Source organism: Nanorana parkeri, unplaced genomic scaffold, assembly GCF_000935625.1.
Source record: "Nanorana parkeri isolate BGI_ZX_2015 unplaced genomic scaffold, ASM93562v1 scaffold965, whole genome shotgun sequence".
Taxonomy (NCBI): domain Eukaryota; kingdom Metazoa; phylum Chordata; class Amphibia; order Anura; family Dicroglossidae; genus Nanorana; species Nanorana parkeri.
Window position 1 is genome coordinate 527466 of NW_017307233.1, and position 13060 is coordinate 540525.

The 13060-nt window shown below is 41.4% G+C and overlaps 1 protein-coding gene across 1 annotated transcript in view; it reads left to right on the top strand.

The window, feature by feature from the left end:
* The window catches only part of PLPP4 (phospholipid phosphatase 4), a 77043-nt gene that overhangs the window by 61821 nt on the left and 2162 nt on the right, over nt 1–13060 (top strand). Inside the window, exon 8 of the mRNA XM_018566636.1 lies at nt 261–603. Within this exon, the coding sequence (XP_018422138.1) occupies nt 261–460 (200 nt within the window). The 3' untranslated portion in view covers nt 461–603. The remainder of the gene's footprint in view (nt 1–260; nt 604–13060) is intronic.

A 13060-nucleotide genomic window follows, 5' to 3' on the forward strand; every position in this document is an offset into this window, starting at 1 on the left:
TCGAAGTAAATAAAAGGGGGAAAACCAGGGGGGGGGGGGTTAATACTGTCTTTAGGCACTCCAAGAAGCTGAGGATAATGGTAACTATAGGAAATTAACTAGCAAGCAGTTAGGTCAGAATATGAATGGTAGCATGAAAATGGTAGAATGAAAATTAGAGCTACTCCGGTAAGCTGTGTCTTCTCAATATGTTTAAATGGAACATTTTTATATCTAACTAGTTTATCGAATGTTTCTTAATAATTTTCTGTACTTCCCAGATGCCTTTGTGGGTGGTGTGATCGGTCTGGTGTTAGCCTACATCTGCTATCGACAGCATTACCCATCACTGACGCACTCTTCCTGCCACCGTCCTTCTGTATGTCTCCATCAAGTCAGTGCCCCAAAGAAGGAGGAGCCAGCAGCCACTGAGAATACAGACGGCTTAATGCATGAGACCATGACAGAGGGGCCTGTATGACCACCAAGTTGTGTAATTTGACTTGTAGTTTCATGTAGCCTCTTTGGAGAGGTTTCCTGCACTGTGTGTACAGCAGCACACATACTATCTGTGACCAGCAACTCTGCAATGTATGCAACGTCAACAATCCCAGCGTGAAGTCTGTTGATGTAGTTCCTGCCTCCTAGACATTGAAATCTTCACTTAACGTTCTTTGATGGTGCTGTGTGTCTGTTATCTCGGCTCTGTTCACATTTGTTTTTCTAAACAAGCTTTCACACTCCAAAGTTGACAAACAGCAGTGGACCCCTTTGCAGGGCAGCATTTCAGACCCCTTCCAGCGTCAATCTCTGCTGCCCCATATTACCATTAGTGCAGGTTCATTCTTGCCATGTATTATGGTATGCAGAATCAATTTATCATTTTATTATTTTAACCCAGTGCTGTTTTAGGAAGCTTCCCCATGTCTCAAGTGAAAGCCTAGTATGGACCTTTGTTATACTTGAAAATTCTGCTCACCATGATGTCTCCTTAACACACCAAGCTTCCTGACTGGAGACCGATTTTTAATATGCAGAAGGGCAGTGATGAGCCATTGACCACCTAGATTCTCTGCATGGCTCCTCTTGTACGCCCCACATGACAACCTTGATAGAACCTCTTGTCCTTTAAGACTAATACAGAATGCTGTTCCTGTTCACACTGCCTCTGACATCATCTGTCTACTTTTCATACAGTTCTGAAATATGACCATTGTCTTTGGTAGAAGGTTCTGTCCCAACACAGTGCAGGAATCTTTACTAAATCACTAAAGCACTTCTCCTGCCTCACTTTACATTTGCAAATTCTTCTGGGCTACACTCATCTTGTATCACTGATGAGTCCAGATGGTATTTTCGTTTCCTTGTGCACTCCTGATGTTCCTTGTTCGGTTGCTGTGTAACACAGACTCTTCAAAGTCTTACCGTTTGACACTTAAACATTAGTGTTTTGTATTGGCAAAAGGGATAAATATGTTTCAGTGTATTGTGGCAACTGTCCATGCATGGAGTATTTTTTTTTTTTTTTTATTTGATCAGAAAACTGTTATGATGCATGTGAAGCTTTGTTCCACTGTGCATGTCCAAGGTGCTCTCTGGTTACATGTTACAACACTGGAATACTGGGTGTTTAACAGTTAAACAGTTAAAAGATATAGTGTAACTATTGATGCAGACTCACTTTTGGACGGACGAGGTGGTATCTTGCCGTTAATTGTCAGCACGGCTCGCAGGGCGGAATCTGTGGCTGGTCTGTGTGGGAGTGAGCTCCGGGCTGTGGGGCTTCTGTTCAGTCCATGGATGTTGGAAGGTGAATCTTGTGGCCGGATGACCAGTTGAGGCGAAGTACACTGTGCGTGTAGTGGGACGCTCACCGTCAGGTGCAATGAGAGCTCAGCTGGCCAGGCTGCCACTCGTCGGCTGATCGGGAGCAGGAGCACCGCTGTACACCGTTCTGACAGTGGACGATCTCAGAACGACTTCTGGCTTGACAAAGAGGTACAGAGCCTCGAAACGCGTAGCCACAACGACCACTCCACGGACTGCAAGGTCCCCCAGCCTGTAGCTTACTTTTTAACCTCTTGCATAGCGACCACTGCTCCACTGTCAGAACGGTGTACAGCGGTGCTCCTGCTCCCGATCAGCCGACATCATAGAAATGGCTTAATGATTTTATAAATCATCTCCCACACCCCATCAAGGATTGCATTTTCATTAACACTGCAATGAATAATTATGTGCTGATGCTCACCAGTAAGATTACAGTTTCCAGTAGTTCCAGTAGTCACCTCAGTGAGTGCGGATTGGTTACAATGGTTTAATGCACCGTGCACTTTGCTATTTAATAAATTACAAATCAGTGGAGATCTGACCTAATAAGCATGCAGTTACTTATTTAGAACTCATTTGCTCACTAAAATAATAAACGTGAAAAAAAACAACCTGTTCTAGATTAAATCCAAGGTCTATTAACAAACTGTAGTTCCAGATATGTCAGTCCCCTTCAGGCGCAGTCAGCATAAACAGCTCTCCTTATCACCGTGCTTCATCCACTAGAGGGTAGCTCTCAGAGATCTGGGTATCTTAACACTCACAACAAACAGGGCGTCCAATCTAAGTGTAGACACGCTTTATTCTATAAATGTTAAAAAAGTGACCTACTGACAATGGTATAGTATAAGAGTGCACACAATATCCTCTCTGTTGGGGCATGCAGTGCCATCTAATAAAGCACAGCCACGGTCCTGTCTGCCGATCCACAGCCGGTTCCAAGCCTGCCCACTGTACTCACGTTTCAGGGAGTTCTGAGGAAGGTGTGTGCCCCTGAAACGCGTAAACCAGCGAGTAAAGTGTGCAGGCTTGGAGCCAGCTGTGGATCGGTAGAGGGGACAGTGGCTGTGCTTTATTAGATGGGACTGCGTGCCCATACCGAGAGGATATTGTGTGCGCTCATATACTATTAACTTCCTGTATTAAGGACAAAACAGGAAATGAGTAGAAATCTCCACAATGTTATAGGAATATTTGTTACCATTAGAAGGTTTGCACTCACTTCTTGCTCTCATGACAAAAAATACTGGATTTTCCTGCACTTTCTGTCTTACAGGGCAAATAAATGGGTGAATCACCCTAACGGACACAAAAAGCAGTGTTCACCTCCCACCCATGCATTACAGCATGCCCAGCACATTGTAAACCACTGCTTAGCTGTTAAAATAGGTGCTCATTTAGCAGTCCAAACATGTAGGATGTGTGAGGCCATTCTTTAAAACCTCTAGGTTGCTTGATGACCCCTTTCCATCCAGGATGTGCCATTCATTACAAGTGCATCCCTGCTGGATGCTTTGGCTTGTTCAAGCAGAGCACGCTCTCTCCACTCACCTCAGTCGCTGCTACAAAGGGAGATGGAGCACACTGGGCATGTACTCCGGTTGGTTCACTCTCTCTCCCTCTGTAGCAGCAGCTCAGCTGAGCGGGGAGAGCGTGCACTGCTTGAACCAGCCCAAAACATCCACTTAGGGCGCACTTGTGATGCGTCACGTCTTGCCGGCAGGTCTAAGGGGGGCGTTGTCTTCTTAGGGGTTTTCGAAGACAGATCGCACACATCCTACAGGCATCAACTGCTAAAGGAGCACCTTTTTTAATTACTGAACAGTGGTTTGCACTGTGCTGGGCATACTATAATGCTTAGGGGGTCTTGTATAAAATGTGCTGTAAAGGTGAACTAACGAAGAGTGGGTATAGGCAACCAAGCCAAGAACAATGAGCATGAGATCTGCAATGTCCTTCAAATATATTCCTTCCTATGTTCTGTCAACCCTCCCTGGAAACATTCTTATGTATCCTAGATCAAGATAATCTGTAACGAAAGCTAACTTTTTTTTTGCCAACAGCTCAATTTCTCTTTGTTTTCACCTTTTAAACTTCCTGAAACTTGCCAATGCTAGATGCCTCTACAAAAGACACAGACAAGGCAGAAAACGTGGGAAACCCTCTGACAATGATGGTGTGAAGGAACTGCAATGTTAATTTCAAAATTATTAAATGAAACACGCATTTGTTCCCCACAACTGAACTTCAGGCTTGTCTAGAGCCGGAGTCTTAGACAATATTTTAGTGTTTAGAAACAACTTGGGTGCCTGGAGGAGGCTTTAGTTGTAAGATTAAAAAAAAACCCACATGGGTATGTTATTCCAAATTAAACTTATGGGAGTACAGAGAAAAAGGACACTATCAGGTATTTTGTTTGTTGACTGGAAAATATTTTGTTTAGATGGCACTGATTTTTGGCTAGTAGATATCTGTGAACACCATGGCATTCAACTGATTTTTATAAATGCAATTTAAAAACACACAGGCTGGTATCATGCTAAAGGTAGGGGAGTAGAACTACATCATCTATCACACCATGTATACATTATGGTGCATGTGGGCCACTCTTCCCACTGATATTCGTTTGTGTGGGTGGTTGAACGTTCCAATGGCCTCTGAACTCTTCCTCAGTGTGAGAAAGACTGATAGTAGTTACTTCTATGTTAGTAGTTACTACTATTCTGGGAGTTCACCATGCTTCCACATGGTGGGTAAGTGGTCAGCGTTTTCATTATGCAGCATTGTGGTTTGGAGTTTCATTCCACCTAGGCACATAGTCTGCATGTTGTTTGTAATGATAATTCCTGATGGCTACTTTGTTATTAATTCAATAAATGGGAAATAATTTGGGGAAATTCATAGAATTTCATTACTGTAAACGTATGTCTTTTGTTTTTTAACAGAAGAGCTTACCTGGTGCAGGATGAATGAAAAAACCCATTGAGTTACTTTATTTAATTTTAGAAATATGCTTGCTTTATTGACAATGAAGGAAACGTTTTGTCTCTAATTAGTCTGTATATTCCATCATTTGGGAATCATCTGGTGTTGAAGGTCCTGCAGAGATAAGCCTGGGGGGGGCATACACTAACAGCCTCCAGACGTCAAGATAACAGCCTATTGTTAAGGCCTATAACATTTTAATAAAAAATATATCTATAAAAAGCATTTAGCCTGCCTAGTGCTAGCCGATTTGATTGGGCAAATCCCATTCCTTAAATATCTGGTTTTAAAACTAAAGTATTTTTTTTAGTTCAGCCTTTTTACATTCAATAACGGAATCTGCCACTAACAAAAAGAGAATTTGGGCATGTAGCAGTTAATTAGATGAATAACATGTTTTCCTGAAGTTTTTCAGTGTCTGGATGGCACAGTATAATAAAGGATTTACTCTGGGTGTATTAAGCAATTTCCTGCTGTGTCTAGGCATAGAACAGTGTTAAGAGCTTTGACTATGCAATTTCATGCAAAGATGTTGGCGATAAAAGGTCCCACAACCTTTGATTTTTTTCCACTGCTGATTACTTGACAGTGACATCATGAATTTAAATAGTAAAAGTGGTTTCCGCAATGCCTCAGTCTGCACTACAATGCCATGATTTTGCGTCATATGTGACAGATTCACTTTAAAATGAAAATGATAAAAATGTTTCTCAATAATTCAAGGTTCTGAGGCTATCAAAGTCATTCTGTATCTGACTTTGCACCTTAAAGCAGATAAATGACTAAATAAAGAAGGGCCAGTTTTCCTACAACTAATTGTTTGATTAAAGATGGATATTGTGGAGCAACCCACTGGTTTTACTTCTTTCCCAGGCTCTCCAGTTGTCTGATCACTCTGTAAGAGTTCCCTGCTCAGCTGCCCCCACAACTAAGTCTTATGCTTGCTGCTGCAGCAAAAAGAACCTCCATCTCCCTGCTACAATTTTGTAATTTAGGTTAAATGAAAAAGTCAAGTGGTATCCTGATAGGCCTCTATAGATATACATAAAAATGACCACATATTTCACCCTCCTGCACATATGATGTCCCCTCCATTGGAAGCCTTTGGGACATAAAAAACAACAACTTTTTTTTCAATAAATAATGACATTTTCTTCCATTGCCTATTATTAGCTCTATTGTACCTGATGGAAGATCCTAGATAATCCGCAGCTTAATTAGTAATAAGCGCTATACCTTCCTATTTTCTTTATCAATAGTAAAAGTAGAGTTTCTAATGGGTATGCCTCTGTAAAAAGTCTGCTGCCTATAAGTGGTGTAGTTTGTCAGTAATACTAATGTCAATGCCTTATTCCTGTAATTTGTTGCAGTTTTCAGACCTGCTCTCTGTAGCCATTGGCAGTTTCTCCATTGAATTCTATAGAAACCCGGAGGTGCACATTGCAAGTAAATTAGAGGAAATTTTGGTTTTTGTAACATATACACTACACCAACTTCCTGATTGCTTCACCAATCCCTAGTTAGCATTTTTATTTTTATTTCAGATAGAATGTGGAAGGGTTAGGACCTCTGCAAGATTTCTTTTTTGCTGCATGTGTGTGTCCTGGAGAGATTCAGCCTCACTATTGGTCCTGGTGAACAGTGTCTCCAGTACAAAAAGTGATAGGAAATCCAAAATGTTTGAATTTTCACAAGAACAGGAAATGAGTGAAAACCTTCCAATGGGTGACAACTATTTCTCACTTTTGAAGAGATTGCCTCCTGGTGTGCATCTGGAACAGGAAGTAAAGTTAAATCTCCCTAATGAGACCCGATCTTCAAGTCTATCCAAAACAGAAAAAACACATTTTGGCTTTACTTACACCACATACAAACTTGTATAGTGGTGGATATTGTATCCTGTATGGGTATCCATGGGCCAGGAAGGCACGTTCTGTGTTTATGACCTCGTGTGAACAAGTCCATTATCCCACCTGCTTGTCCATTTGTATTTACACCCAAAATGAGCTCTTATGTACTTCTTTAACTGCTGTCCTTAGCAGCATGCCTTGTTCATAAAATTTGGATTTCTAATCGTCACCCCTTTGGAATGCATGTGTAATCCACACAGCATTTTTTCCAAACACTTACTATAGCCAGCGGTGTGATGGTTAAGCTCTTTCCAACAGATTCTCCAAATTGTATTCAGCGAGAGAATAGATAGAAGCCATTACATTTGCCATATGGTCCATAAGAGGCTCTTGCAAGGAACAAAACATTTAGAATCTGCTTTTGAATCTCAAAGAGTCTGGATACAAGCAACATATGCAATGCATTCTGGGATGCGCTGACATTATTTTCCAGTGTTCCCCCAAGTATACCACTTTTAGCTACTTTATTTAACCTCTTTGCTGCCTTCAATAGCAAACTAACAAATAGCCAAAGCACAAAAGTGGGCATCTTAAGTGCTCCCTGAGTAAAATCTTCTCTGCGGCTAGTTCATTTCTTTTGCTTCAAACTTCTAAAGTCTGCAGTAGCTCTAGATCTTGTGTGGCTACAGAATAGCGAATTTGACGGTTTATCATTGCTCTTCAAATCTTGGACAATTTTCTCTGCATTTGTTGAAGGGTAGAAGAAATGTTGGATAAATAGACTAGTCACTTATGCACAGCTGGTCTAAAATTCATGGGAATGCAGGTTACTGAGTAATCGGCAATGAGCAAATCAGAAATGACCCAACTTTAAAATTCCTGGGGAAAAAAAACTTATACAGTCTGTGTCCCATTGCAACTAATTTGATTTAAAGCAACATTGTAAATCATCCATTGATAGCTTGATCTTATGCTATGGGGCAGTACAATTTGCCAGTTTATTCTCTGCCAAAGGTAGCCAATGAGCCACAAAGATGGCTGTGATGCCTGGAATGTCTGAAATCTAGGTTTCTCTCAAGGGCTTATTCAATAAAACAGTATAAAAAGGAAAATAACAATGTGCAAAGTGCTATATCACCATAGCAACTTAAATTTATAATTTACAGTTGTGCTTCAGTAAAGTAATTTCTGATTGGATGTCATGATCAGTCATTGGAGTTTGCACTTTGTGCTTTGCTCCATGCCTGTTGATTAATGCTAGCTTCACTTGTGGCAACTTGTAGCATCTATGAATACTGATAACATTTTAGATTTCCTAGATTAGTGGCATACAGGTAATGCTGTCATCACATTGCCTGTTTGTACGGAGGAGTTTTAGCTTGGGTTGACCATGAGTTTGACCTGAACCTAAGCTGTATGCTGTCTGCAGAATAGGTGAATGATTTGGCCAGTTTGCCCACACACAAAAACTCCATCTATGTCTTTGCAACCAATGACTCTGTGCGGTCCATCCACAGCAATATTGGGTGCCTGATGGCTAAACTGCACAGGTTGCAGGTGAGTACAGGAGAGCCACAACCTAGTGCAGTTTTTAAAGGGGCAACACACTATTCCCTGATATGCACTCACATGTGATGGGGTTTGAAGGAAGCTAAGCACTTTGTGACCATGAGGAGTGGTGTGGTGTCAGGTGGGTCATCCAGTGGCTGCAAGGGACTAAGCTTGGTCCGCCGGGTGGGGAAGAAGGATCCAGTACCAAATTGACAGGGGAAACCAAAAAATAGAGCAGGCAATGGAATAGAAAAAACATGTACATTACCCTCACAGCTGATGATGTTACTCTTGCGTGAGAGGTGTTAATGTTGGCTTCTCCTTGGTGTTCAAGAAGGGTGGAAGGAGTCCTGCAGGATGTTCTGTGATCCCGCTAGGAAGGGGGATCCATTTGTACTTGGAGGATCTAAGCTTTGTTTGTGGCCTGTGTGGATGCCTCACCGCTGATGTTGTTTGTTTGGCGAGCTGGCATCTGTTGGCGATTACGGTGGGGCCGATTCACTTTTGATGGCCCGGATAGATATTGGGGATGGGTTTTGTTTTTCCAGGATACACACCAGACACCTAGGTTTGATTTCACCAGGAGCCACAAAAAAAAATTGTAACTTTTCTCTGAACTTTTTTGCAGTTGATTACACCATAACAACCTATGAGGCTGTGGGGCCACCAGTGTCTTAACGGACAATGACAAAGTGCAGGCCACACAGCATTATTAGTTGCTAAGATGCTGGTGGCCCAATGGTAAAATTGGTTAATATGGTGCACACACCTGCTTCCTAGCAACCGCTGACACTGTGCAATCTAACTTCTTGTGTTCTAGCAACCAGTAAGACTGTGCAAGGTGCACAATGCCATTGGTTGCTTGGACACAAGTTGACCTGGGTTCAGTCCTGAACCTGGATTTTTGGCTGGGTTCAGTCAGTGCCCAAGCAAACTGAATCCAGGCCAGATTGATCAGCATTACTCATTAGATCGCTTTATGTGAAAGGCTCTTAAAGCTCAAATGAAACCATTTTTATTGTAATGTAGTCGGGCTATATGTGTTTTTCAATTCAAGTCTCTCAATTCAGCTTCCGTGAACTTCCTGTTCAGTACAAGATCAAAAACATCAGTGAAGACTCCAGCAACTGTTCATCTACCAGCTTGGAGGGAGGAGAAAGGGACGGGGGAGGGGAGTAGCTTGACTTTTTTCTGTCTGTGTGTTTGTTGAGACACACACAGTTTGCTAGCACACACAGAGGTGACTGCATAGCACTCTGCTTGAGTAAGGAATCACTCTAAAACAGGAAGTCAGGACCAGTGGTTAGGAGACCAGCTGATTCTGCAGGAAACTAAAACTTTTAAATGCTTAGGAGTAGCATCCATTTAAGTGATTTCATCAGCATTTAAAATAGCTTAAAATCTTTATCCCCTATATTTTCACTTTAACATATTAATAATCTGATTGATGCTGATCCAGTGACGCACTGATCTTTGTCCTACCCAATTTATCATGCAGCAAACAATTAAATCCTGGTGACTCTGCCATTTTTATGTCCTTGAGTGTTTCCATTATTCTTAAGCCCTGAGGGAGGAGGAGATCTTCTGGCTTCTGAAATGCGTTGGCTGGCCTGTGTTGTCCCTTTGTGAACAAATACCAATTTTAAAAGTTGTTGGACTCTTAGACCTTTGTTTGACACACTTATTGGACTTTGTACAAGTTAACAATCAGATCATTGAAAAACTACCGTATATACTCGAGTATAAGCCGAGATTTTCAGCCCATTTTTTTGGGTGAAAAGTGCCCCCCTCGGCTTATACTCGAGTCAGCGCCAGCGCGTCTTCTTACTTACCTCGCCGAGCGTCGCGTCACTGCTGCTCGGTGTGCGGCGCTCCGAGCGGGGTCATCTACGAGTTACTGCATTTTGCTTTTACCAAATATGACTGTAAAAGTAATCTTTTTAAACATATTTTAGAACAAAAATAACGAAGAAATCCAGGAGTTTCAAAAACCTTTCCTTGCAGTGCGGTGGTAGCCTCGTTTTTTTCTAGGGGATGGAATAAAGCAGATATACTCACCTGATTGTCTATCCTGCCTGGCTGCTATACCATGATAGTAGATGAATGTCACCAGAACACCAAGAGTAATAAAGTCCAAAGTGATCGTTTATTTAAAATGTCATGTCATCAGAACAGACCCCGCAGCCTCTTCTCCCCTTGGCTCCAGCAGTCTAATGACTACTGACATCATCACATCTAATGCAGGTCCATTGATTTGCGTTAGACGTAAGGATGCCGAGGGACAATCCACATCCGCAGAAGTGGGAGAGAGAGGGGAGTGCCAACTGTCATAGGATTAAGCATCAATTGAGTATATCTGCTTTATTCCATCCCCTAGAGAAAAGTTTTGTTTTTTTAAATTGAGTTCTTTAATACTATGGTGGGAAGCAAAAAACTAGTAAAAAGACTGGAGGGTAAAGATAAATAGAACAGTGGAAAAACAAAATTCCATAGCATGAAGGAGATGGCCAGGTGGGGGTATGACGTGCAGTGATAGCTCTGGTAGTGGGAACTTTTACATAATCTTTTACAAAGGTATAAAAAAAAGGAAAAGAACAAAGTCTGAAAATATGTCACAGATATAGACACTAGTAATAAAGAATTATATAAACCGTCACATTGATTTTGCAATAGTTTAAAACATGCTCAAATGTGGAGCTTCAAAAGTATAGTGAGAAATTAATTTCCGGGTATTTCCTAAAGTACATGAACTTAATCAGTGTCATGAATACTTTTAAGTTCCCATTGGGCAACTTCCCAGCCCATCTTCTAGTAATTTTTTGGACAGAGTATGAATCTTACTGCGCTTTTGTTTAATTATTGAACATCCTGCTTGGCAGATCAGATAGCTGTCTCTATAGACCAGGAGCTCTGGCAGAGGACAAATTACGTTTAGCTTTTACTTTGTGTTGCCTGTTAATGAATGTACGTGTGAGACTGAAATGCTGTGTAGCATGTTACACACATCTTACGTGTTGTTTGCATGTATGTGATCCAGGACGATTAACCTGTGCACATATTTATATAGGTATCTTGTTTGGCCTGTGTTGTTTAATCCAGTTTGACTGACCTGGTATGTTGTGAAAAGGTTGTGATTTTTAATATATCTTTTATATTCTTTGCAATAAAATGCATTTACATTATATTCCTTGTGTGATTTTGTTGTGCCTTTTTTTATATTAAAGTGAAACCATTTTGAAACTTTTTGTTCTCTAGCCTTATACTAGTCGGCATGATTCAGTTTAGTTTCTAAAGCTGGCCATACACTTGTTGAAGTTTGGGCAAGTCCTGCTGACTCGGCCTATATTCGACCAGTGTGTGGCCCCGTCAAGATCCCCCCTTTTCAATCTCTTGTTCAGTCAACTTTTTGTTGGTACATTATATCTTGTTCAATCAGCTGCAGACATTGTTTCAGTACTGTGACAGCAGCACATCTGCTGCTGTCAGAATACAATACATCGGTGGGAGGATTCCCCTATCCATGCTATCCATCGAGAGTGTAAAACAGTGTATGGTCAGCTTTTGATCAGAGGGACTCGAGTGACCATAGATTCGTAGATCTATATTCATTAGAGTCTCCTAAGATATCTAAATACACATTTGAAATGTGAATTGTCTTTTCTGCTAAAGAATTTGTAATTTATGTACTTTTGAGAATCATACACCTTGGCCAGACAACACACTCAAGAGGATAACACTATTTCTCAACGATAGTTAAAGTGGAAGCTCACCCTAGAACTTCTCTACAAACATATAACAGCCATATAACACATGTAGCTTTGATGTGTGCATAGCAACATGTTTGACTTCTGTCCGTGCTACGGGTGTCCAGTAGTCAGCATTGGAGACTGACAGCCATTTACCAGCGACATCATGCAACTCATGGTGTTGATCAGTCCCCCATGCTATGCTATCTGATCAGAATTGGGATTGCCTGCCCCTAACTTGCCAGAGATCAAGTGAGCAAATGAGATCTCAATGCCGCAGCATTTGTAGCAAGGGTGAATTTAAACTGAAGCTTAATTATATTTTGCCTTCCCTGTTTCCTCCTTCCCTCCTAATTCCTTCTTGACATGCTAATGAAATGTTTTATATAGAACCTGTCTGTTATCATTACATGCATTATTTTAGACCCAGTGATCTCACCACTAGGTCTCTATGCTCCTTTATGTAATATGGGCAGATCATGGATGGTGGGAAGGGTGCTGTACACAGAGCTTCCTGAAAACATCACAGCACTTGCCCCAATACCCCTCTCAAAAGCCCTCAGCTCTGATGCAAGCAATGAGCCAGCTCGTGGGAGGAGTTCTGCAAATATAATATCTTGATGGGTGGATGTCAGCTGTGGGCGTTCCTAAGCAGGCTACTCCAGGTGATAGCCTACATCTGATGTTGAACTTCATGATTGAAAGGGTGGATGTCAGTTGAAGTCCTGATGTCAGTTGTGGGCGTTCCTCCTAAGCAGGCTACCCTAAGTTACAGTCTTCATGTGATGCTGAGTTTCATAATTGAAAGAACCAAAATCCCCCAAAAATGAAAGGGGTGGGCAAGGAACAGTTAGGCTGGGGAGGAAAGAGCTACAATATATGATGCAGAAAATGAGTCAGGCTTTATCAGACTTGCTGTAATTTCTAATCCACATTGTGAGAAGCTCACAGCGTACAGTGAAATCAGAGTAAGTCATTTCAGTAGAAGAGGAGCCTGTACAACTGTGCAATACTAAATGGAAGGCTAAAATTCAGCTTTAGGAGCTTTATTCTATTTTGTACATTTAAGAAAACATGCTGGTCAGGTGATTTTTTTTTTTTTTTTTTTTCTTTGGGTTT